Below are 26,671 nucleotides of genomic sequence, written 5' to 3' on the forward strand. Positions count from 1 at the left end.
GAGCAGATAAGATGCTTTTGTACACTTTAAAATTCATTCTGCGGCTGCTATCAGCAGTTGCCTCATCACTGAAGACAAGTGACAGATGACGGGAAATGCTTTGGATAGTATCGTTTGACATCTGAACTTGGCTATTGCATCACTTTGGTGCAAGTGCATCTTGGTCTCATCTTTCTGCAAAACCTTCTAGAACTCCGCAGGCTCTTTTAGGTACTTAGCAAACTGTAACAAGGCCATCCTGTGGTCAGCCATGGCTAAATGGCCAAAATGCAAAAGCTCTTACGACAAAAACTTCAAAATGCTTTTCCATAAGTTCAAAAATGAACAAATAAATAAATGTTCACAAAATGCGTATTTTTTGTGAATTAAATAAATAATTGGTGTGTATATTTTTTTTAAATAACGGCACAATTTACATTTAATTTCAATGAACGCAATTTATAGTGTGATATAAAAATATTTAATTATAATGGGAATTTGGTCCATATTTAACAGAAGGCACAATTTTATAATTCATTATAGTGTATAATGATTTGTAATAAGGAAACAGACAGTTCTTTTTTTTTTTTTTTTACTTTTATTGAACACAAGTATTTCTGACAGAATGCAAAGTCAAAATGTCTTCAGTTAGTACTCAGTATTTACACCAGTGACAGTGGAAAGGGAGGTGGTACCAATGTTTCACTTAGTAAAAATCTGTATACAAGAGAGAAGGCCCCAAATGAAGGGAATGCTGGGATAGGAAGGACAATGGAGGTCTCTGGGGAATGTGACACGCCTTTTTTTAAGAGGGACAAGGCCCCTCCTCCCATACGGAAAAAAAAAAAACATTTCTTAACAACAATTTCTTAACAGGAACTCTTATTTTATTTTTAACTTTTTTTGGCTTACAATCAGAAATGGTTTCACCTTTCTAAAACATGTGACATGACTGACTTCCTCCATACAAATCATATTCATGGCACGATACACAGGTTTCAATGTAAACTCACAAAGAACTTGGTCCCACGTTAAATGGCAGTTGAAACAAGAATCAAAAGCCACAGCAATCTCCAGTTTTTTTTTTTTTTCAAATATTTTTTTTAAGGACAAGAAAAACACAGTCGTCAGTGTTAATTCTTTACATCACTAGGAATGGTTTGCGATCATTTCAGCAACAAGTGTCCTGCTTCCCCATTTCTTAGTTTATTATGTACCCTTGCTGATTAAATGCACTTGATGTATATCGTGAAAATTAAAAAAAAAAAATTGAGACAAGTATACAGGACATTTAAAAGATCAATGTACAACAAACCTTTCTCCAAGACAGTTTTCAAGGACAACAAATAAATCCGCACCTCTACACCAACTGAATGAACCAATTCCAGGATTCTGTTATGAGTACATTTGCATGCTCATTCAAATAATAATAATAATAATAACAACAACAAAAAGCATCATTTGTGTCCTCTCATCTAGATGTTATACAATTTGGGCAGTTTCAGTAGTTGGGAGGTTGCACTGCCAGGGTTTTGATGAAACACAGAGCATTTGCGGTTTGACTTTCCCGGTGCGTGTCTGAGTTTGTTCCTTCAGTCTTTTGAGAGCTTAGAACTAGAAATGAAGCGGTTAAGTACTCCTGGCCCCTTAGCTAAACTGCTAACGAGAGAAGGTGTGAGATACAATCAATCAGCGCCTGTGTTCCTCCCTCCTCCCACCCCAACCCCAACTCGCCATACCGAACCGTACTGGTCGTGGACAGCTGTCTAAAACCTCCATTTTCATCCCCAGAGCCTCGTATATTGAGAAAAAACATTGATCAATATGAAAAGACCAGTAATTAGAATTTGTATCTTTTTTTATGGTTTTTTTTTTTCACAGTTTGAACTCACACACTGGCGACCGGCCCCTCGGTCGGTCTTGGTCTTCCCAGGGCTGTGGGCCAACCCCAGGTCCCTCAGGGCGCTAGGTCACAGATCACCCCCTTGCCAGCACTTCCTCTCTGTGGTACAGGCAGACACTGAAAAACATGGAACGCATGCCAGAACAGGAACTTCTTTTTTTTTTTTTTCTTCTTTTTTTTCTCTGAAGGCACCGTTCCCCTATGGTGGTGATTTTTTTTGTCTGTTTGATGCAGTGGTTGTTTTCCATTGAACATTTTTGTCTGAACTATTTGCTAAACCTTTCACAACCAAACTATGATTTTTTTTTAATTCTATGACAAAGAACACATTTTATTCACATGAGGATATTCACGCATTCACAGTGCACAAGCTTGCTGTCTAAAGAATGAGAAACACACTGTACAAAAAGATCTGATTGAATAGTTTTGAATTCCCAAATTCACATCAGAGCACTATGGCTTAAATAATGTATTCTTCCAGGCATCATTTTTGTCTGTATGCATAAAAAGAGACTAATCATCAAAACATAGAAATCTTCAAACTCTTCTTTTTAAATCTGTCTTTTGAGATGGGATAAAATTGCTATAAAATGACTGATGAATGCAACATTCATAATGGTTTAAAACAATGTGGGAAAATGTCAACACATTGTACATAAAGAGGGGTCATTTTGTATTTCCCAGCCATTGTAACCTTTAAAGCCTGATCTTTGATGACATCATTCTGAGTAAGCCGTAATGTGATTGGCTGCAGTGGAGTTGTGGGCAGAGCTACGGCAGTTGTCCACCTTCATCTGTCAACCAATGGACCTGTTGCCCAGAGCTCCTTCCATTATATTTACTGTTGTGGGGGGGGGGGGGGGTGTCAAAGGTCAAATTCTCATTGTTAACCAGACCCTCCACTTCAAGTGCATTTTTGAGGAGTAGGTTAAAGCAGAATGAATTGGAGAGTGACAAAGACAGAATGGAAAGGCGTGTGGTGTTCTTTTTTTGTCAAAGTGAAAATAAAATAATATGAATTTTTCAAAGTGGCTTTAAGCTGTTTGCACCCCTAACTGTCAACCTTGACTTCCTTTCATTGTATTGGACAAATTCTTTCTGTTCTCTTCATTTTTTTTGTTGTCGTTGTGATGTTTTACATACAAGCACGCTGTGTTCATAAAATGGAAATAATGGTAAAACAGTGTAAAAATCTGAAAAAAAAACAAAAAACAAAAAAGCAAACAAAACAAAACGTGGAAAAATCCTTTTGCAAAGCAAGCATGCTAACGCTCTACGCTATAGCTAGCCATCAAAATCAAAACAAATAAAAAAATAGATAACATAAAAGGCAGTTATTTTTGCACATAATCTTTTAACAAGAAAACATTAAAACGTACCCAGACCCTATTAGCAGTAACAAGAAAATGACAATACTGCATTATAATAAACAACATAATCGGGAATAATGTGGGTTGAGTAATGTCACAAACCGTGTGTGCACAACATAAAGGCATTGTTCTTGAATAAAGCTAAATTCTCCATGGTTTTTCTACTCAAACTGATATTGGTTTTCTTAATTATCGCTTTATCGTTTCATAACTCAAGATTTTGCTTAACTGAGGACTCCCATGGACAGCGCTGATGAAAGCTCGCTTTTGGTTCCCTCCAACCACTTCAGAAAACAAAAACATATTAAAAAAAAAAAAAAAAAAAAGTAAGCATCTTTTTTTCCCCCTCGAATGTTGAAAACAAATGATAAAAAGACTGTGCATAAGATCGTTTTTCATCTACAAATCTAGACTTATTTCCTGATCTGAAAACTCCCCCCCCCACCCCCCCACAAAAAAAAAGACACTGAAGAAGGAAACTTTTAGTGAAGGTGAGATTTTTTCCCCCGTTGGTTTGGGTGTTGCGGTGTGACGCTCTGCGGGTCGGTGTGAGACTGGCTGCCGTTGCCTCCGCGCCCGCAGGATCACGCTTTGCTCTCGTTGCCGTTTGTCTGGGCGGCTTCGTTGGGCACCGTCTTCACCTCCGCCGCCGGCTTCTTGGCCTCGGCCTCCTCCGGTTTGCTCTTGCCGTCCACGGCGTTCTTCCTGTTCGGGAGAAAAACGCACAGGAGGGCTCTTTCAGTGAATCCATCGCCAGTTCCTTCTCTCTGGTGAACTAGTCTTTTGAGATCTGAGCGCTTTCTCCTTTGCAAGAGACAAAAACACTTCACACAGAGCACATCCAGTTTAACTTCAAATAAGTGAAAACAGAACAGATGTTTTTTTTTTTTCTATTATTTTTTTATAAACAAAAAACATCAAGTGGGAAAAGGGACTGTGAAACTTGAGACAGGCGAGAAGACGAAAATGTAGGAACATGAGTGTTACACCACAGAAGCATGCTGGAGGACACACGCCACCCAAGACTTGAGTAAAATGACATGAGCATGGAAGGGGAACCGGAGAAGCGGAGTCAGAAGAGGCGTGCGCGGTCTGTGAAGACAACGCGTGGCGCTACTCGCAAACCGCCCAGAGCGACTACGTGATGGCTGCTCGGTCTGCTTTCCCCCACCTGTAACACGGGTGCCGTGGTTCTGTCAGTCACCTCGAAGACATGAGGGCTGTGGGACTTGGAATGCAGGGTAAGGACCATCGAGATATACAAGAATACAAGAACTCGAGACAGAAATGAGCTTATTGGCACCAAAGGCTTACTAAACAGCAATACCTCGGGTAACCACTAGCTCTGCGAGCTTCACGGAGAATGCCAATTCCTGGTCACCAGGTAAGGAGTGGACAGTGCAAAGCTGCCCTCTGTGTGTAGGAATTCTTTGGTCATCAACTGTAGAGGTCTTCCTTGGCCTACCTGGCCCTTTGCGATTACTGAGCTCACCAGTGCTCTCTGCTTAATGATGTTCTGAACAGTTGATTTTAGTAAGCCTACACGGTAAAAGGTCCCCTGTTAATTCAACTCTAACAGATAACATTTGGTCCCACTCTGGTCCAGATGTCATCTGTTAGAGCTGAATTAACAATGTTATAGTTGAATTGACACTGTACACTTTACTGTGTAAGGTCTGGCCATTGACTCTGACTGTTTTTTTTTCATATTTCTCAGCCTCACAAAGGCTTCCGTGACTTTCATTGGCACAACTCTGGTCCTTATGCTGACAAACACCAATAACAGACTCCAAAGGCAATTTGAAAGCCTAGAATCGAGACTAGAAACTGAATGCTCTCTTATACTTGTACAAAAGAAGCAATTAAACACACCTGACTAATCAGAAACACCCGTGAAGCCATTTGGCACCTTGAAATGAAAAAGCCGCTGTTATTTCTACATGCTGAAACCAAAATGTATTTAAATAGCTTTTAATAAAAGCTGAGAATCTGCACTTTAAGTACAGAGCCAAATCAAGAAAAACCATGGCTTTGTCCCAAACGTTATGTACCATAAATTATCACATATATATGATAATTTGGTAATGAATAAAAAGTGAGCAGTTATTTTTTTGGAGGTGGTTTTAATGTACAAGGCATAAACTACTGAATCACCAATTTGTAAAAACGGACAGCATGATTTGTAATGAGCAGGTAGGAAGTAATGAACGTATTCTGTCCTTAAGTATTTTTTTTCCTTTTAACTATCAGTTTTTTTTAAGGAATAAGAAATTTTAGGAATCTTATCCAATGGGCAGACAAGCCTTCTCTTCTCAGTGTGAACTAAGCAGACAGGGGGCGCTGTGCTTCACCCGGCACACCGCTTCCACTGCCCCACGGCGCAATCAGACTGCTCTCGTCCTCTCTATTCCCTCTTCCCCCTCCGCTTTATTGCATCTTGTGACCGTGCGACGGCGCGTTTGCTGAGTGATCGCGTTAGCGGTCGCCATTCATCTGCGCAACAACGCTAAACGGAGGCTAATGCGCTAACGGCTCCACCTGTCAGCGCAAAGTGAGCAGCCAGCCGCGCGGGGAGCAGCAGGCCGCTGGGGCCGCACCGCGCCGAACAGCCGCCCCAGGGGCGAGCCGCAGACCTCGCAGAGCGACTTCTGCTTTCCGCTCACGCCTCGGTGCCAGTCGAAGGCAACAGATATTAGAATATGGGGCCGCTGGAGCCGCGGAGAACCGGAGGACGACTCCATATGTCAGAGTCATATTTCCTCATCCTCACCAGACTGAGATTTCCTCATCCTCACCAGACTGAATCCCCACATACTTCAGTCACATAAACCACACCTTCCCTTGAGCTGTTTCTCAGCCAACACAGAAATCCATTAGCTTCTGCTGAAAAAGTGTCACGCGCTAAACTGACATAAAGCAGAGCCGTCCGGCGTCTGTTCGAGCTGGAAAGACGCTTACTCCTTTTCCCTTTTTTCCCCCGAAAAAGGCAGTGCTCCGCGGTAATGTAGCCTTTCAGCAGTAAATTGTGTCAAATCCAAGTAAATGGTACCGCGCGAACGAAAATAATTCCAGCGTTCTGAGAAAAACCAGATCAATCAGGCCTTTCTCGTCAAGCTAGCGGCACCTTAGGACTCTGTGTGAGAGAAACAAAGGGCAGTACAATCAGCATAGATAGGGGGCACAAAACAAACGCTGTAGCAGGAAGGTGGTAAATGGAGTTTAAAAATAAAGAGCAATCCAAGCAATACAGCAGATTTTCTGGAGTGACCTCGCCCTCTAGAGGTGAAATGCTGTTACTGTGGGAGCCGCGAGCGAATGAGCGTTTGAGCGAGCGAGTAAATCAGTCGGTCGACGAATCGGTGAGCGGCGGCCGCTACCGTGTTTCCCGGTGAAAGCCAGCCGCCACTGGTTAGTATGGTGCTTTAGGTATCTCAAAGACGTTCAGAAACAGGTGCAGGGGTGGAGGTGCGGCGGCGTGCCGTGTTTGTATAAAAACCTCTCTTGTCTGTGGCAGGTGGTGGGTCCCTGGGATGGGACACAGATGGAGAGAAACTCTGGGGGGGGCAGGGCGCTGGCAGAGCAGGGCAGAGAAGCAGCAGCAGCTGGCTCTGGCTCAGGATGAAAGGACGCAGAGGAGAGGAGAGGAGAGGAGCCAGTCCTACTTCAGACTGCAGTAATGACAAAGTGCTCACGGATCCCTGAACTTTCCCTTGCCAGGCGAGTGAGTCAGGGTCGATCCCTATGCTGGTTCCTGATAGGATTTACTCAGGCAGCCTCTGATACATTCCTGACCAGATTCATCAAGTGAGGAGCTGTCCTGAGCTCCCCCGGTTAACCCTGATAGAGCTAACCAGAAATCCCCTGACTGATCCCTGATTAGGTTAACCAGAAATCCCCTGTCTGACCCCTGAAAAGGCTAAACAGACTGGACTACTATCTACTATCACTAGTAACACTAGAGAGAAAAGGGCTAGACCATGATTTAACCTAAGCTTCCAATCATTACTCCTCACTGTCTCCATCCATTGATGTCATCATAAGCAGCCAGCATCACCAAGACACTTTCCCAGTAAATATCCTGGGCTAGGCTGAGAGGAAAACAGACCGGTGAGGGGAGGCGAACGCCGCCATCGCTCGTGAGTGTCGAGGTGCTGTGGGCTTTTCGGTGAGCCACCGCGGATGATGGGTTACCCTGCCCGCTGACCCGTGCCGATCGAGACGCCTCAGCCAACCGGCGCAGAACTCCCATGATGCCCGCTCGGCGCGAAGCAACACTTAACCCACCAATTAAGACGGCCGTGAGACCGCCAAATGGCGCTTGAAGGCCCCGCAGTCCGAGACCGGTAAATCTCCGCTGGACCCGGGGCGATGACGAGCGTGAAGAAGGCCTTCTGCTGGCTACCGGGGGAAGGGAGGCAAAATGGCCGCTCGGCGGAACGCACGGGGACGCAGCTCGAGGTAGGCTGCGAATAACGCTACGAGCGGTATCTGGGACGGCCGTCACCTTGGGGAAACGGTAATGTATTCATGAGAAGCGCCTGAGACGAGACGCCCCGGTACCGCCGGGTGAAATGAAGACTGGCGGGTGAAGGAGGGCAGGGCAGAACCCCGCCCTTTTTGCCAGGCGATGATTAAAGTCATTGGCTGGAGGCTCAAAGTGACCGGCCCTGTCGAGTGGGCGAGCCGCCTGACTTGGAGGGAGGGAGAGGGTGTCACGCGACAGAACTGAGCGGAGAAAGAGCTGCCTCGCGCTCTGCACAAAGAAAGACCAAGGTTGCTGCTAAACAGATTCAGAGAATCTCATTTCCCCTCCTGTGGAAGCCTTTTGGTTGCTGCTTTCAGCTCTGTTTTCTGAATTACGTCTGCATCTGGCATCCAAATGAACCTTCAAGGCTCTGACAAATGGGGCGTCATTTGAAAAGTTCAGCAGAAGCAATGGAGTTGTGCTTTTGAAAGGACGTACTGTACCGCTCAGTTATTCATTTCTGCTTTTGCTAAAACATTTGGTTTTTCAAGCCAATGTTCAGCATAGCCCCATTCAACAATAAACGGGTTACGTCGCTGCAGCGTTTACCCAACACAGGAGTTTTCCAGGGCTCCAGTGTGACCGTTTTACTCACATTTGGGAGTAAAAATGTGCCTAGTGCGACTAATCATTTTCATTGATCGTACCAGTGCAACTGGGATCTAGCTTGCCTGATCAGCAGTTGATTTATGTCTCTGTTGTGTGCGCGAGCGAGTCTGCTCTCTCTCCTCTAACGTCTTTGTAGTAATGCACACAGACAACTTTCTCCATGCGAAAACTGGAGAAGACGTCGGCTCTTTGAGGTGAACGCTAGCAGCCTACTCGCACATCTTAAGAACCATATCTCGCACATCCTTTTTTTTTTTTTGTAAATAGTAAACGATCCTATGACGTCTGACTTTGGTAATCACGGTAGTGTAATTAACTGCTGTTAAAATGAACATGATGATTAGACTATGCCAGATTAAAAAGAATGTGGGAGCAGTTTGACCCTCTGTGTCAGGCTGTGAGGGTCCGACCGCATCGCCGTTCGTTGTGATGATGCACGCGGTCGTGAGAACAGCATCGAAGCGCCATGTTGTGTTCTCCTTTGCCGACTACGATGCAAAAAGAGTTTCCCAACGGATGAATAAATGAATGAATCAGTCAATGCGTGATGTGCTGAAAAAGTATTTAACTGGGCTGCAACAATACAGCCTATCACTGTATATCATGGGTTAAATCGCAATATATTTATCTGTACAATATATTGTGGAAATATTTAAAGGAGTACCATGGTGATTTTCACACTTTCTCTGTTTTATGTGCTATTTGCACAAAAGGCATTGAAGAAACACAATGGGCAAAGTATTAAATATGTCCGTTCTGTATTTTTGGAGAAATATGCGTTTTAAATTCATCGTCCCATTTTCAACCGGTTGAGAAAGTTGTCATTTTTCTACGTCACGAATACAGTAACCACTCCTATTTCCACGCCCCGTAAAGAAATCTGACAGGACACACCGTCCTGCTGTTCAGACAATGCAAATATTTGACTAACGTTAGGTTCACTTAAATTAGAGTTCCTTTAGATTATTTCTGGTTATATTCATTTAGCTAGCTAGCTAACGTTAGCTAGCTAGGAGGTTTGCTTTCATAAGGCAATGTTATCGATAACGTTAGCTTGCTAGTTCGCTTTTATGAGGACGTTATAGTTGTGCTTTTATCTTAACTTGGCTAGCTAGATAGCAAAAATTGTAACTGTATACAAGTCAACGTCCTTACCTTAGCTATCTATCGATACTTGATATACTACTAAGCTAGCTAGCTTGTGAAAATTCAGTCTCCCAAAGAGAGCGCGTATCATGGGGGTAGCTATGGTAACGGGAACGGTCTGTCAATCATAGCTAATGACAGTTCATACCACGCCCAACGGTTCGGTGTGAATTTTATAGTGGGAAATTTAGGCTAGAAAAATACGTTTAAGTACATTGAAATGACTGAAGAATAAAAAAATTATGCACATTTGTTTTGTTGTTGCCTGAAGACAACTGGGAAGTGTCACGTTCAACCACCATGGTACTCCTTTAATAGCCGTAATGAGTTCCATCTGTAATCAAGAGAATCCACACTAAGTCAACAATGATGCACAAAGATAAATAGGCCAAAAAATAAAAAAACACTGAAAAAATAACAGTAGTAATAATAATTTATTTTGTTTATTCCTGAGTTGACTGCACCAGTTTTGGCCATTGCGCTTTATTTTTCTTAGTTATGCTGCAATATTATGTTCTATTTTTATGAGTGTGATTTGTTTTGAATGGCTCAATCTATGCACAGTATCTATTGTGCAATTTATCTAAATACATAAAATTCCCTACTATCACTGTGTATGTGTAATAGCGTCTTTCTGCTTTTTCATTTATTTAAATAGTTTTCATAACAAAAGAACTGCAAAATAATATTACTTTCATAAATGGAATGTACTGTACGATTCCATTGAGCTATTTAAATTCTATGCGCAGAAAAACCAATCATAGGTTAAACTATTGCTAACTTTGGCTGATTTAGAAAAACTGGACGTACTGAACAGAGAGCTGTCTGGGGGCGGAAAGAACCGGCTCTTTTTTGGCGAGCTGAGCCAAATGATCTGACTCAGAATGCCAGAATGCCCATCACTAGACCAGACAGGGCACATGGGGCGCTGAGGGTTAATCATGACGGATGATACCATCACTGCCAGTGGCTAAAGCTACCTGAAACGGAGCTAACAATAGACTCTTTTTCAGGATGAAATCTACCGATGTTGGGCCTAGGGTGCCTGCTCCACCTGGGTCTCCAGTCAGACGATCAGCTTTAAGGCATTCCTGTATTTAACAGGTATTCGCATGTGACTAGATATCAAATGTGATGGCAAGGTAAAAAGTGCAAAGTTAAACACACTTTTGTGCTGAGCCACGGCAAATTTTGCGACCAAGTTTTGTGCCGATGCCAGTAACTGAAAAAGTTACTGGTGCCAATGCCACCAATGTAAAAAGTGAGTCTGGAGCCCTGACGATGACTGCGTAATATGCAACAGCACGGCAAATATATACCCCGCATACTGCAGATAATCCTGAGTTGTTCAGGAAAGGAGAAGTTTGGGCTGAACTTCAAAGAGGAAGTGGCACGTGGACGCATTTCTGACGGACTGTCCAGAAGACCATCGGGACTGTAAATGTCCTTTGTCAGAACTGTTTCAAGTGGCAGGCATTAAGCCGCAGATACAATCTCCTCATGTCAAATCTGGTCAGATTCTAAAGACAAATGTAGCAGTTAATCTGGCCCCTTTTATTGCTATTTCTGCATTCGTGACACCTAAAGTGAGACATTAAATTAAGCCATATCATTTTTTTTAAGCTGCATAATGACATCTTTTTGGCAGCTGAAAAACCACAATAGCGGAGAATGTAAATTATTCATCAGCCGCTTCGCAGAAACCTCTCCGTTGCAATAGCCATCACTCCTGGAGCAGTGTCACAGCCGACAGAAATCCATTTTCCTCTTCGCAAAAAACCCCGTCTCGCCAAACTGATGTGCAGCGGCATTATTCTGCATCTATCCATAATGCTAACATGCTCATCCCCTTTGTTTACTCAGAGAAGGGCCACGCTCCCCAGCAATGCAGACCTTCCCTAGTCAAGTGTGAGTCATATCCACGTAAATGACACAAATCGAAGGGACTCCACCGAAACCAGACAAAGCAGGACGGCTGTATGACAGAAACACCGGACCACTGGTGGGGTTCATTTGTCTGTGATATTACATTGTAAATAAATGTCCTAATTCTTCAGCAGGTCTTTTTGACTAAGAGAGCTTAGGGCTCTCCTTCCGCGTTTGTTAACAGGACTCCGACGCAAGCCAAACTGCAAGAGTTCGTTCTGAGCTGCTCCGAGCTCCCTGCTTTCACTTGCAGCTCAAAAGAAGTTATCATCATGCTGAGACTGTACAGAGGACTATTTGGGACAACTTCGGCTGGTGTTCATTTAATGGGATTAATTCATCATCTGCTTTAACCCTGCCTTTAACCTCTGCCCAGCGGCTAATCTCTGGCTAATTAGAGCTACACGGAGCCTCACAGCAGCCAATGAATCTTGTCCATTTGGCAACCAAACCCCAAGCGTTTTCCGCTCAATAGACTAGGATGTTGTCAAGGTGCCTTTAAAACGGACAGCATTGTCAGTGAATCTTCCAACCGGGTAAAAAAAAAGGAAAAATTCCACACCTCAATGAAATACGACAAAACAAATAGGACAAAAAAACATGGAAAAGTCCTTGGGCGTACTTTGTCGTTTAAACTTCTCGCTAAATATTTGGAAGACGAGGTTATGTGGCAGATATTCTCCTATTGCTGATTGGCCTGCACTGACAAACACCCCCGAGACAAAAAAAAGAACATCTGAGACCCCCCCTCCCTCTGTCTGCCAGTAGGATGGAGGGAGTCTGATCTTCAGAAGCGGCCCTGCCTGACCTGCCTCTCCGGGTAGCCAGCAGAAGGGCAGGGGAACCTCCCAACCCAACAGTCCCCCTCCCCTCTCTGTTTTGATCACGGGAGAGATCCGCTGCTGCTTCACTTCCTCGCGGTGAGCAGCTAAATAAAGACAGCCGGGCGGCTACAGGACCCCGTGCTGGGCGATATGCGCCCAAGCAGTGGCATTCATGGAGAGAGATGGTGAGAGAGAGGGAGAAAGAGAGAGAGAGAGAGAGAGAGAGAAAGAGAGAAAGCGTGTGCCAGCGGAGCGGAGAACACAGACAAAACCAGACCAAACGTGGAGGGGTGTGGGAGCGGGTCAGCGTGAGGGCGCTGGGGTGAGGTGCTGGCATGTGACACTTAAAGAGAGATGCGCGACTCCACAGAAACAGGAAGATGAGAAGACGGAGAGGAAGTCATACTCGTCTTGGCCGGACGCGGGTGTGGGCTGGGCGGTGGAGCCTGTGGGGGTCTCAGAGGGCTGCTTGCCCAGGGCCTCAAAAACATCCTTAGCCAGATCAGTGTCTGAGCTCTGGAAGGGTCCTCCGTCTATCTGAAAGTCCTGGTTCTGGGAGGACTTGGACGCACTGTTGGGGGCTTTGGTGGGCTCGGGCGGGGCCGGGGCCGACGTGTTGGTCTGCGGCGCCTCCTTGGTCGCCTCGGCTTTGGGTGGCTCGGGGGCGGGGGCAGGGGCGGGCGTGGCCTTGGTGTCGGGCACGATCGGGGTGGGGTTGCTGGGAGCTTTAGCAGCTTCCTTGGTACTGGTGGCTGTGGGGGCGGGGACTGGGGCAGGGGCGGGGCTGTCGCTCAGGTCGACCAGGGGCGCCACCGTGGGGGTGGATTCGGAGGGGGCGGCGGTGACGGGAGGGGAGGTGGCGCCCGCTTTGGGGGTGCTGGACTGCAGGGCGGGGGCGCTTTTGGGGTCTGAGGCCGGGGCGGCCGTGCTGGAGGTGAGGGTGGTGGCTTCACTGGCGGGGCTGTTCTGGGCAGTGGAGAAGGACTCGGTGACATTGTCAGAGTTAGTGACGACAGAAGGGAGCAAGTCCACCACTGTGGCAGTGGTGTCAGCCGTGTGCCTGTGAGAACAGGAGCAGAAGAGAGAGAGAGGAATATAGTGCCAGTGAGAGAGAGAGAGTGAGAGAGAGGGAGGGAGAGAGAGAGAGAGAGAGGACGCAGTGGCACAAACAGTGACTGTGTGTGAGACATGCAATTTTCAAGCACAGTAGTAGTGATTAACTTCAAAAACAGTTAAACAGGCCAAAATTTAAAGTGCGCACAGCACACTAAAAGGAAAGAGATACTGGCTTTGAGAGATCAAGCAGGAAAAAAAGCGCTGACATTAAAGTGAGTTATATATGAGCGTTTCTGTGGTCTACCAAGACTCTGCTGAAAGATTCTGGATGGAAAGCGCAGAAGACCACTTAAGGGCTTAACACTTAAAATAAACATACCCTGGCATCTCAGAAATGATTCAATCACAGCATTCCCTAATGCCCTGAAGCTCAATTTTCGGGATTTCAGTAATGTGCACATTGAAAGACTTGCAATATTTAAACAGGTTTAATAAGTTCTCAGGTCGTCAACGAAGGTGAATGTTTACTCTGTCATCTGCTCATCGCAAGTGCATCTCTGAGGTCAGACACGTGTTCACAACGGCAGCTCATTATTTTCGTGTTCTAGAGGAGGCGTGCAGCGTTCTCCTGTTCCTGACGCAGGAGAGCCGCCGTGATGCCGCGTGCTGCCGGGTCTCTGTGAAACACGGAGCCAAAGTCGCTGCTCAATGTGTCGCGGCACATTACTTTGAAGTTCCATCAGTTTGTTTTTTTTCCCCCTCAGAATTTATGTCACTTCAATTCAGTGTCTACAGACGCCACCCTGGCTCAGCATCTGGCAGCCGTGCCATCTTGGCTGAGCACTGCCGAAGAACAGAGCTTCTGGAGCCTTCTCCCTGTTTTCCCAGCAGGCTTTGCGCTTGTCAGAGGGGTGTGGCCTCTGAAACCAGCAAGAGCAAGAAAAATATACAAAAGAAAGAGGGAGGGATTCATAAAAGAAGAGGGATCAGGAGAAAATAAGGGAGAGAGAAATATAGCTAGCAGGAAAACAGAGAGGGAGATGGAGGGAGATGGAGAGAAGAGATAGGGAAAGAGGGAGAGAGAAGGAGAGATGGAGGGAGAAACAGGAGGGGTACTCACTCAGGCTCCGTCAGTGGGGTGGTCTCGTTGGGCTCTGTCTGTCCCCCACCCTCATGGTTTGGGGTGCGCTCCTCCTCTGTCCTCACCTCCACAATCGGCTCCTTGGACTCGTCCTTCCTGTAATGGTGGTAATGGTTAGATGGAGGGCACCATGAAGGTGACAGACTGGTCATCCAACCAGCTCTGCTGTGAAATCTGCCATGGCCCATGTATACTAGTGGTGGGCATTACGGTTCTTTTCAAGGACCCAAATCATTTGACTCATTTCGCTAAAAGTTCACGGATTTGTTCACCGTTTCCTTCACTGCTCTCGTTCACTAAGGAGAAAGAGTCATCCAGCGACTGGTTCAGACTCTCGTTCTCGCTCACTGATTCTCGTTTTTTGTGAACGCTGTCGTGGCTATTTATCACAGAGCCCACTGGTGAAAATCTTTAAATACGTGCAGCTGCAGGTTCAATGTCAATGGCAACTTACTGAGAACACAAACAAAGGAACAAATCATTATGTGGAGGGGAGTCGGTTCCTTTCATTCACTAAAAATACTCGTTCAGAAAGGACAAACTGTTCATGAACGACACACTGCTAACATGTACCGCCTACTGTAGCACAGAGGTCTTTGGCTGGGCTATGGGCCTGATGCAGGGTACCACAGTGGCTGTGCTGTAGCTGCCTCACGCCCTGCACAGCGGGGGATGAGCACCACCCTGCCCGCTGCCGCCGCCGCCGCTCAAACAGGGCCCTGACAAACCGCGCCCGAGCCGGACGCGATGCCAAATGGGCGGCCCCCGGCGACAAGGCCGCCCGGAATGAACTGGGCAAATCAAACCGCCCGCCCCCCCCTTTTCCCGAAGGCACTCACGTGAAGGCAGCCTTCCCCTCCTCCATGTCCTTGCCCTTGGCCCCGGGACCCGACTTGCCGCAGACGTTGACGGCGATGCACATGAGCAGGCCGCACTTGTTCAGGAAGTAGCAGGTGACGTCGACGGCCACCAGCAGCAGCACGAAGACGACGATGAGGATGCCCACGATGGCTCCCGTCCCCAGCCCGGAACCGTTGGTGACGGCGTCTTCAAGAGGGAGGGGGGGGGGGGGGGAAGAGAGAGAGGAGGGGCATCATTCCATATCCCATCATACTATTACAGTCTTGGTTCACTTACCTAACTGATAACGTTTAATATCAAGGCTAAGAAAGCAGGCAGGCCCTTGCATTGCCATTTTAATGAAAGATACAGGCGCACTGATGCTCAGTGGTGTTTTGAGCTTGCAGGCCAGATTTTAATACCCCAAAAAAAAAAAATTATCATTAGACAGAAATATATTAATTGTCTTTGGCAATTAAAGCCCACAACACTCTAAAGAACAACTGAGAATCGAGGTCAAAACACAAAGAAAGAGCATCAGGCTGAAAGCACACACTACTTACCAGCAAAAACATCCAAGGAAAAGATTTTAATAACTACACTTCTATTTACTGCTATCGCGCAATTATTAGCAAGCAACCATGTAAAGCATTTTAGTTTTAACTTCACATTCAACAAAATTACAGGCACAGAGAATATAAGGGCTGATAAGGAATATATGTTAAATAAAAAGGCACTTTCAGCCATTTCTACTCATAACAGGTCTCACTATTCTTCAAATGACCAACGGCCACCAGTGCCTAGAGTTCATATATTTGTTGAGGTGAAAGTAATTTTCATGGCAAAATTCAACGGTTTAAGACATTAGAAATGGTTTACACAAAAATAAAAACACTGAATTAACCATTGGCAACATGGACTAGCAAACATCCACTGAAACACTAACTATCAAATTTAGGATAATGCACAGCAAGTCAAAACTATATGTAGAGATAAGGCAACACCGTTTCATTGTGAAGGGTTCAAACAGGAGATTAGTTAAAATGTGAACACTTTTCGTATGTTAAAAAATAAATACTGAAATACAAAAGGTTCAAACAAAAGCATAAAACATTTGACAAGTCAGATGTCTTTCAATCTGTAATTGTTCCTTGTATGGTTTGGTTTTCAACTATTTCCCGTTTACCAAACAAGCTCCATCTGAACCATGATCACAAGCATGCGTTGTTTTTCAGACAAAGGGCTTGAGAGAGTGCGGACAGTGTGCTTGGGGTGGGACTCCTCAAAAGGCTATGAATCGTAGCCCAGATTTTCGTAAGCCTTGAGCTCAATGACAAGAACTGTGAACAGGGAAAAACACCAATTTACAATACGTGCTATTTCCAGGCTCACACCCCGTGCACACAATTCACTTCTCTCCAAGCAATTATATTAATTGGGCTGCATGTGTGGATCTTTGAGTTGAAATAACAGCAACATTACATTGCATTCATTCATTTATACATTAACCAAGCAAACACAAAAAACACCGCATTTTCAGGGGGGTATACCATCAACACAGGCACAGCTGAGACAACGAAAAACAAAGAAACACACAGACCATATATATATCCATACATACGTGCGTATACCTAATGTATTAGTAAAAAAAAAAACAAACAAAAAACATTCCTTATGTTTTGACTTCGATTTTTTACATGCATCTTCATACATGTATAATTTATGATGGGGGGTGGAGAGTTAAACAACAAAGCAAGAGATGAATGTAGAGGGGAAGGGCAGAAGCAGGCAGCAGTTAAGCCAGGGGACCAAAGGATCTGAAGACTGATGATCGTGCAAGCTGAAACTGATGGGAACAGTGCAGGCAATTTGCTGAGTAGGCATAAAAAAGATTAAGAGGGACACTAGGGAATTGTAGTCCCCACAATGCTGATGAAATATCTAATTATGAACTATCTATGGTGCACATGTTGCAGCAACCTCCAGCGAAAACACCTACTGCGTCTAAGAGAATCAAGAAACTTACATAAGCAATGTAAGTTGCTGGAAAACACGCAACATAAAACCAGTGCTAATGTTTTTGGTTTGGCTGTAAATTTGTTTCTTTTTTTTTTAAATTACTTTTTTTAACATTTTTTTTTTACAAATTTAATTTGTGCAAGTAATCTCTACTGGAAGCAAACACTTATTTACAGTGATCATATAAAATTCTTTATCATTATCATTTAAAAAATACATTCTGTATCTGCTTGCAAAACTTCGAAGAAAAACAAAATTGCTCCCCAATTCGTTTCCCAACCCTAACAAGGCGCCGTAATTTTATCTGAAACAACTGGCCTTAAAACAAACCAACAACAGAAGCAGGTGATTTAATATTGCTCATTCGCCGAGATTAAAAGCAGTCTGACTTAAAAGCGCATGTTTCTGCTTTTCGGGTGCTGGTGTAATCCAGGAGGATCAGGCTGACCTTCCCTTTACCGAGGCTAGCCGGTGACAACACAAACACGGCTCATTATTCCGACCGCAGCCTCTCCGGCAATTCTACCGCTCCCTCTAAAGGTCCTGATGTTGTAAAGTGGCCTTCTGCGACACGAATCAGACTGACGGCTCGCATCTACCGCCACCTCCGTCAGCAGCCAGCACTGCGCCATCCGCCTCGGGGGTGAGTTCGGCTGTTTCCTCTGCATTTCAACAAGCTGCGGTAAATCACCGCGACGCAGACAGAACGCTGTCAGAAGCATCAGCGCCAGCTCTCCGAACGTCCACAAACAAGCAAATAAGGCAAGACCATGCTAGCGTCGCTGCGGCGATGAAGACAAACAAACAAGAAGTGCTGGAGTTCCACCAGCCGATTTTATTTTATTTTTGTTTATTTATCTGAAATTAAACTGCAGGAGAACGAAATGAGGACAGCTGTTAATTACTGTAACGAGCTGCATTTCAAAAGTGTCTGAACTGTTTAGCCAGTTTTGGATAAATAAATCATTTCCAGTTGTTTTGAGTTACATTTTTCAGCTTGTTTGCCTATTCAGCATGCAGCAGAGCTGACGTACAGCAAATTTATGAAGCCTAATTGGGCATGAGCTAGGCCTATGGATCCAGCACAGGCACGTCCATAGCCCAATCAATGTACATATTAAACCAAACAATTAACCAAAGAACAACAGCCACCTAGAAAAATAAACAAGAAGTTAATTAAATCCACTAACACCAAAACACTTTACATTTTGTTCCTGATAAGTTTGTTCACTCAGTAAGGTTCAAAACGACTGCAAACAATTGATACTACTAATCCATTTTGAATCACTTTGAACCTTACTGAACCTTACTGAGCTAAGCATGTATTACTATACCGATTCATTTTTATTTCTTCATCAGAAATCAGCAACCCTATGATTTCTATATAGGCAAGATATGTGGCCTTTTAGTTCAGAATGTGAAAGGAAACAGTTTCATTATCCAACACTATACAGGTTATTTCATACCTCTTGGGCCTCTAATTAATCTACACTATTCTCAGCAACATGTGTTTAACTTTTTTTGGCTAGTTTCAGTAGGAGACCATGGGATAGAAAAGAAAAAAACACAGTAATACACAATAATTCCAAAAAATAAAGAGGACATGGTACAGCATTGGATCCTGAGTTTAATTTTATGGTGATATCAATGACCTAAATCCTTTGCTATGAAAATATTTAAATCTGACTGCATGCACACTCTTCATGCTGGTTACTACTTTTAAACCTTGATTTGAACTTAAGATACAGTATCTGTGACTCAAATTCTGCCGCAAAATCACAACAGTCAAAACACCCATCTTAAACCTCTGACTGAACACAACTGCTTTGCTTGTCTTGTCATAATCAGAGATAATGACAGTATAACGCATCTTAAAAAGATTCGACAGAAAGGAGGATACGAGCGATTTGATTGGCACATGCAAATCCGGGAGCGGAGCTCCAGGTGCATCTCTTTATTATCAGAGTCAATCTAAAAATGTGGGCAGTGCAGGTTCACCAGGGAACTCTCAGCAAACACTAATCCCAGTTAGATTTCTCACCCCTCAGGAGCACTCTTTACCCCCGATTTAAACCACCATTTAAGGGGAGCTTTTCCGAGACATAAGACACTTCAATCATTGAATCTACCCAAAAAAACAAAAAACAAAACAGAGCAACGATGACATCATCTTGAATTGTACAACCCAGAGGATGAAAAACCAAATGAAAGGGGTTCCACCCACACACACACACGCACACAGACAGACACACATAGACATATTTTTGTACGGTTCTAAGTGATACTCTTCCCCAAAAAGTCACATCACTAGATCATCACATTCTCATAATTTCCAAAACATTTATCATATAGGGACACACTTGTACTGCATGTACATACAAAAGTTATTTTATAGAATACCAGCATAGTACAATATTGAAAATGATACCTTTAACTTGTATTCTTTTTTCAGTTAATCGGCTGTAGCGTTTACATGAGAATACCATTTATTTTTAGGTTAAAATGCGAAAACAATAACAAAATGAAAGGCCTGTTTTTTAGTTCTGGAAAAAGGAAATTATCATAATTATGTACAGTACACTTGAACAAAACATTTGAATCCTCATCTTTTTTGCATCCGCTGAAAAATACTTCTTGTCGTTCACACGGTAACACTACATTTAAACAGTAAGTAGGCTGCGACAGCTGAGCGTTAGATTAAGATGGAGACGAGATATGGAACAGCAGATCACTATAATTAACCAAGACCCTGTCTCCCCTTTACAGTCTTCCACTCAAAAGAAACCCGGACTGGGGGAAGCCTGAGGAGAAACATACAGCATTCCCTAACACGTTCCAGAAGCTCTGCAGCGTATAAAAGTATATAGTGTAACAGAGAAAATATCGTGTTGTCTCGCGTTTTTTAATTTTGGGGGGGGAAAAAAAAAACCTGTTGCCTTTAAGGGACTGAATAATCGAATGCGAAACAAAAACAGCAACAACAACGAAAAAGAATTAACAATGAAAAATGCAATACCACGCACTCCACCCCTCCCCTCCCCCCCCCCCAGTCCCACCCGAACCACCCAACCTTTACGGGGAAACTGGCGTTTCGCTTCTTTTAGCCTGCACAGAAGGGTTGGAGGGCGTACAAAACAAAGTGGCCCGGCCGCGATGCGAGAGAGAGAGCAGGCACAGGGGCCCTCCCCTGCTCTGAACCCCGCCCAGTTTATGAGAGAACGATCACAGTCAGCAGACAGAGGATGAGAGAGACCACAGTGGACGTCACACAGGAGCAGCCAAGGGTCGCTGATGACGCGCGCGACAGCGCAAAGCGTGACGGTCCGCACGCGCCGCAGGTGATGCGCGGCGAAAGAAAAGGACGCGTGACGTTTAAAAAAAAAAAAAAGAAGAAAATAATCACGCACAGAAAAAAAACAAAACAAATAAACGGAAATTTGTGCGCATGGGTAATGTGATGGTCCGGTGGCGTCCGAGATCACACATGACGACAGGACAAGAAGAGACGTGGGGGGAGGGGAGGAGAGGGAGGGAGGGAGGGAGGGAGGGGAAGGGGGAGAGAAATAGGGAAAAGAGGGAGAGAGAAACAAGAGAAAGATAGAAAAATAGGTCATAAATACAGAAATTTAAGTTTGGAAAGGTAAATAGAAACAAAACAAATACGTAAAAAGGGAAAATATATTCAAGCAAGTTAGAGAGACGTGAGTAATTTTTCAATAAAGGGATAAAAATGAAGAAAACAAATAAAGCAACTATAGTGGGTTAAAGAAGTGAATGACACTGGAAACACAGCAAGGCCAAAAGTTAAAGGTCAGAAAAAAGGTTAAAGGTGTTGAATTATGGGATGTCTGAAGTTGGGAGAGACAAGACAAATAGTAAAATGAATAATGAAAGCACATAGAGGCCAACATCCCTGGTGAATTAACTGAAAATGCTTAAATGGATTTAGACTATTCAACACTATAATAATACTGGTCCAGCCAACAAATTTTGTTTTACCATCACAAATATTTTCCTGGATTTCCAGGATGCTGCTTGAATGTTCTTCTGAAGTCGTAAGAACACTGCTGGAATGATCGTCAAATTTTATTACATTTCAGTGTTCTCGTTAAAAAATTCAAAAAGAATTTGAATTGTGTGTATTCATTTCCATTCATTTTTTTGGTTAACAATATTCAACAAATCTTGCATTCCAATGCTTATACTCATCAAGCATTTTATCAGTAAGGGTGTATGCAAGATACGTGGAACATTTCTCTCTGTGATCTAACTGGAATGTCCCCCAATGTTTATTAAACATTACATGCTAGCTGGGAGCAAGCAGCAATATCCAGGTGTGACAAAATACAATTCATTTTAATGTTCAAATTTCTCAATAAGCGCAAAATTGCCTAGGTATTTTTCCATTGCAGGGAATGTTGGCCAAGCAATCACAAAAAATACAAACAGGTTAAGATGTAACAAAATGTTGCTGGCCAGATGAATGAATGAATGATCACATTAATGAATGCATGATGCTGTGTTGTTAAGAACTGCATCGGTTAATTATGATTCCTAGGACAGGGTTTTCTCCATGTCAATCTTAGCTTGGGAGATCTGGACAGCAGAATTCAGAACTTGGAACATGCTCAAGTTTGCCTGACTGTGGCACTCATCAAATGAAATTGCAAAATCAGGTGACAACTTTTTTCACCCGCAAAATATAAGACTGCTTAAAGGCATTCAGGTCTATGGAACCTAAGGCCCCCTCTATTTTGGTAATTCCTACACGACAAAAAAAAAACAGTAAGAATTTACTGGAACCCTTCGACATAAGGCATTTACCGATGAAAGTATGACAGTTTTACCTTATTTCCCATAAGATGACATCATGTGTCATGCCGTCTTGTGACAGCTGTTATGTCATGTATGACACGTTACGTGTTACGTCAGCCTCAGGTCAAAAGGTCGAAGTAAAGTGTTACCAAAAAAAAAAAAAAAGCCTTTTTCAGGCACAAGTGCGTGTGCGTGTATGTCTCGCCTAATGAAAATGCTTGAGCACGAAGAAGAAAAAGCATGCTAATTCAACGACAGCTGTGTACAGCCACCTTTACAGAGAACAGCTGTTGATGGCTTGTCTGTGCAGATGTTACTGTAAAAAAAATGGTTTATTTAATTTTTTATTTTTAGTTTTTTTAAAGAACACCATCAGCCGTTGCTGCGCTGTTCATGAGGCCAAATCGAAAAGAAAAAAAAGGAAGAAAACGGAAGACTATGGAGGGCATGGGCTTTAGCCTGCTGTGCCTATAATGATCGTTGATCCAAACCTCCCGCTGCTGCAGTTCGCGGCCGGGTCCTACCAAGCGTATGAGAAAGCGGGTCTCTGTGCCATGCACTGGCTGATGCCTGAGGAGTTTCAGTAAAGCAGCAACGCACAAAATCCTGTTCGAGCGTCACCATGCAAAGACCAGCGGGGCTGCTTCCCCCTCACATCCACAACCTGGATTCAGGTCACTGCCGAGTGCCACAAATCCTCTTACCTGATATAACGAGGAGGGAGAGGAGGCGGGAGGACACAGAGCGAGAGAGGAGAGGAGAGGAAGGGAAGAGAGAGAGAGAGAGAGAGAATCGAAAAAACATTTTAATTTCATAATTTCAGAGAGAGAGATAGCAAGAGGTAGAGAGTGAGAGAGAGAGAGCGACAGAAAAAGAGAGAGAGAGACAGAAAAATAGAGAGAGCAAGCGGTAGAGAGTGAGAGAGACAGAAAAAGAGAGAGAGACCAGCAGTTAGGAGGAACAGGCAGCCTCTATAGTTATGCAAATTCTTTGGAGCACAGAACTGCCAACAGGACAGAGCCTAAGACACAGTGCTGGGTTTAGAGTGAGTGAAGGAGCCTGACTAGTTTAATCTCAGAAGTGCTTTCTCTGGAACATCTGAACATCATGTAACCTGCTAAAATACAGCATTCTGATTGGCTGTTTTATCCAGTGTTGCTAGAGTGAATTCGCTGACACACCGCCAGAGGTTTTTCCAGTTTGACTCACTGACAGGTGACTGAAACAGGAGTGAGGGATGTCCAGTGTCATAGAGTACAAGGCCGTATAACTAGAGTGTGGTATAGCACCCCAAAAAGGTGTGGTATATAATCCCACATGGTGTGGTACATAGCCCCACATGAGGCATACATTTCCTGAAAAGATTGGACTGTTAGCCATAGTCAGACTCACAGCTCACTAACACTCTAACTCTCATCCCCTCCCATCGATCAGCCAATCAAAAGTTTATTCTGCTGCGGTGTCCCCTTCTTAAGAAGCTTGTAGTGGAGCTCTCAATCCTTTTTACGGGGATTGCTAATATGAGCTTTTCTGGGCAAGAAAGAGGCTGACATTTTGCAGAGGAGCACAAATGCACAGTTTTCAGCATGGTACCGAGTGTATGCGTGTGTGTGTGTATGTCCGTGCATGTATGTGTGTGTGGGTAGGTCCATGCGTGTGTGCACGCATGCGTGTGTGTGTGTGTCTGTGTATGTGTGTCCGTGCTTGCGTGTGTGTATCTGTGTGTGTGCGTGGAACACCAGTAGGGAGCCATAGGAGCACTGTTGGCAGTGTCTGTGCCTGCATTGCGGATGGGAGAGCGAGACTTCACAAACCCCACAATGTGTGCGGCTGCCAGGAGCCGTCGATCGCTGACAGGTGCGTTCCAATCGTGACTGCTTCAGATAAGGTGCCGTGACAGCTCCCCCATTCTGTGGCCTACCAAGCCTCGCTGTCTCATCGCTAGTGCGGGTAAAAGCCCAATACTGCCTGCTGGGGGTGGTGGGTTGGGTCAGAGCAGGTCTGTGTATGGGGAGGGGCGGAGGCGGAGCCGGGGGAGGTACCTGGAATGGTGGTGGGTTCCGGAGAGGTCTTGATGAAGATGGAGCCAGGCGTGGACTTGCCCTGCTGGTTCTCGGCCTGCACGAGCACCTCGTACTCGGTGTCCCAGTCCAGGCCGCTCAGCACCACGTGCTCGCTGCCGCTGGGCAGGCGGAGCTCCTGCTTCCAGTCGCTCATGTGCTTCTAAGGGACCAACAGGACGAGCGGCGCTTAGGGCCTACGTTTCCCAGAACTCTCCCCCCGTATCCCTTCCACCCATCAATACCACACGGACCACCGAACTCCAGCGCCAGTGCAGCGTTTGCCCATAAAAACACAACAATATACAATTCAATACTGCATCAACTCAAAATTGATAAAACTCCAGCAGCACTTTTAACCACTCAATTAGCAATTTCAATTACCTCTTTGATAGGACAGTTATAGGATTATCTATTTTTATATTTTGCTGCACATTCCAAAATTAGAATTGACGCCCACATTAGAAAATGACTTCTCCCCATTATCATTTTTTATTATGCAACAATGAAAATCAATCTTTTAGACAAGGTGACCTTTTTAAAGAAATTCTGCCAGAAGGAAAAAAAAAAAAAAATCCTTTTAGCTGGGCTGCACTGCAATGACATTTCTGTGGGCGAACACTGCTTGAGACACATTGCTTCCGAAACTCTTCTTTGTGTTTGCGGACAGACAATTGTCCCAGTAGTAATGGGTTTGCCGTGTTGCTGGCCACTCTGTTAACAATATCCACACACTGACATTATATGACATGAGAGTAAATTTCACATCTAAGCCTAACTCCTTCTTCTTTGCCATATATCTTGTAACTTAATGCCTATTTTACTTGCACTACAGACTACAGGTATTAAGCTACCTGTGTTAAAAAAAAAAAACCTAAAATATATTAGATTTCACTCAATTTAATTACCCCTCCACCTCTGTCCCACCCCTCCATATGCCACATAGCAAAATGATTGGATAGACTTCCAATAATTCATTTAATTGCAATTAAAGCCAAAAGAAGCTATTTCAAGGCAAGTTGTGTCCAATTATGTTTAAGTAAAAGTAATCTTCTTCTGTTATTGTAGGTAGGAATTGAAAAAAAAAAAAAGTTTGTACTTTGGTTCGTTATTCGATAAATGTGCATATATTAACTGAATTCTTAGCTACCTAAAGTATTTTCAAAAAACTGCAGGCGAAGTCCTGCAGCCCATTATACTCACAGCCTTGTATCTGACCAGGTAGTGCTTGATGGGAGAGCCCCCATCGTCCTGCTTGATCCAGTTGACCTTGAGAACGTTACCGTTGGACTGCAGCTTAGCCTCCAGCTTAGGGGGGTTGGGCTCCCCTGGGAAGAGCACAGCAGCGGACACAGCCGTTAGCGACACTACCGCGGTCTCTCCTTGTGTGTTCCTGCACAGACACACCCTGCTCGCCACACTTTACCCTAATTCCCTCTAATGCCTTCACAACGGCTGTAATGTGACACCTGATAAAACAGTTCTCACAAACTACTGCTGTGTCGTTTATTTATTTTTACTTACACAGCGCTATTCACGGCTAAGCTCTTGCTGCATGCAAGGCATGCCTTATCATTCTTTTAAAAAAAGTTAATTACTACATGCATTAGGTGTAAAGTAGCCATTCATTTAAAACAATACAGTAGGTGAAATCAACCTATGGGGGGAAATTAACTCGTTACCATGGCAACTGACACTTGTCAATTTTGTAATTTTTTTCCTACTACATAATGTAATTGTACCACACCAAAGAAAGTGCAGCTTTCAACTAAAGTCACATGCCACAGACATAAATGGAAAATAAATCTTTTGTTGGATAGCCATATGATCTTTAATCTATGACTTTTGTTCTTTGCAGATTAGCTAGGTAACTATTTCTAGACTAATTAGCTAGCTAGACTTATGTTATGGTACCTTAGGTCTTTATATAACTAGTAAGCTAGTAAGTGTGCCTTTGGGCTATTTGGCAAAGTTATCTGCCTCTGTGGTTCATTAGATGCTTTTGTTTGCTTGGTAACCTCAAAGAACAATCCATTTATGTTAGCCGCTCACAAGGTTGCCAGAATGTACAGACATCCATTTAATAGATGTATTTATAGGTCTGTTTGAATGTAAATTTAATTGCATTTTATAATGTTCTTTGCATTTTCAACTGCACTGCTATTAAAGCGTGTTTGATTGGCTAGGTATGCACAAAAGTACATTGCAATCTGGTTGGTCACTGTGTACACAGGACAGCATACAAAAAATTATGCAATTAGAGAGCGAATTTCTGGTAGGATAAGATAAGGCAGGGGTGCACAACAAGGGCCAATCCATTTCAGGATTTTATGCCAATTTCTGCTCTTAATTATTTAATTAGCTCAATCATATCTTGTTCTGACATTTGTATAAGCACCATCTACAGCCGCAGACTGAAAGTGTATCCTAAAAATCCTACAGTGTTCAAGTACAAGAG

The 26,671-nt window shown here is 44.0% G+C and overlaps 1 protein-coding gene across 12 annotated transcripts in view; it reads right to left on the minus strand.

The window, feature by feature from the left end:
* Window positions 1-739: 739 nt before the first annotated feature.
* The window catches only part of ncam1a (neural cell adhesion molecule 1a), a 242,432-nt gene continuing 216,500 nt past the window's right edge, over window positions 740-26,671 (minus strand). For 5 of the 12 annotated variants that reach the window (XM_064351025.1, XM_064351027.1, XM_064351026.1 and 2 more), the window contains 6 exons: window positions 25,417-25,541; window positions 24,196-24,376; window positions 15,319-15,526; window positions 14,459-14,575; window positions 12,689-13,342; window positions 740-3,957 (listed from right to left, as the gene is read on the minus strand). In XM_064351025.1, coding sequence (XP_064207095.1) covers window positions 3,837-3,957; window positions 12,689-13,342; window positions 14,459-14,575; window positions 15,319-15,526; window positions 24,196-24,376; window positions 25,417-25,541 — 1,406 coding nt within the window. In that variant the 3' untranslated portion in view covers window positions 740-3,836. Of the gene's footprint in view, window positions 3,958-12,688; window positions 13,343-14,458; window positions 14,576-15,318; window positions 15,527-19,244; window positions 20,627-24,195; window positions 24,377-25,416; window positions 25,542-26,671 lie in introns of those variants that run through there. The other 7 variants (XM_064351031.1, XM_064351035.1, XM_064351036.1 and 4 more) reach the window with 2 other exon arrangements.

This window comes from Anguilla rostrata, chromosome 9 (assembly GCF_018555375.3).
Source record: "Anguilla rostrata isolate EN2019 chromosome 9, ASM1855537v3, whole genome shotgun sequence".
In the NCBI taxonomy this organism is placed as follows: domain Eukaryota; kingdom Metazoa; phylum Chordata; class Actinopteri; order Anguilliformes; family Anguillidae; genus Anguilla; species Anguilla rostrata.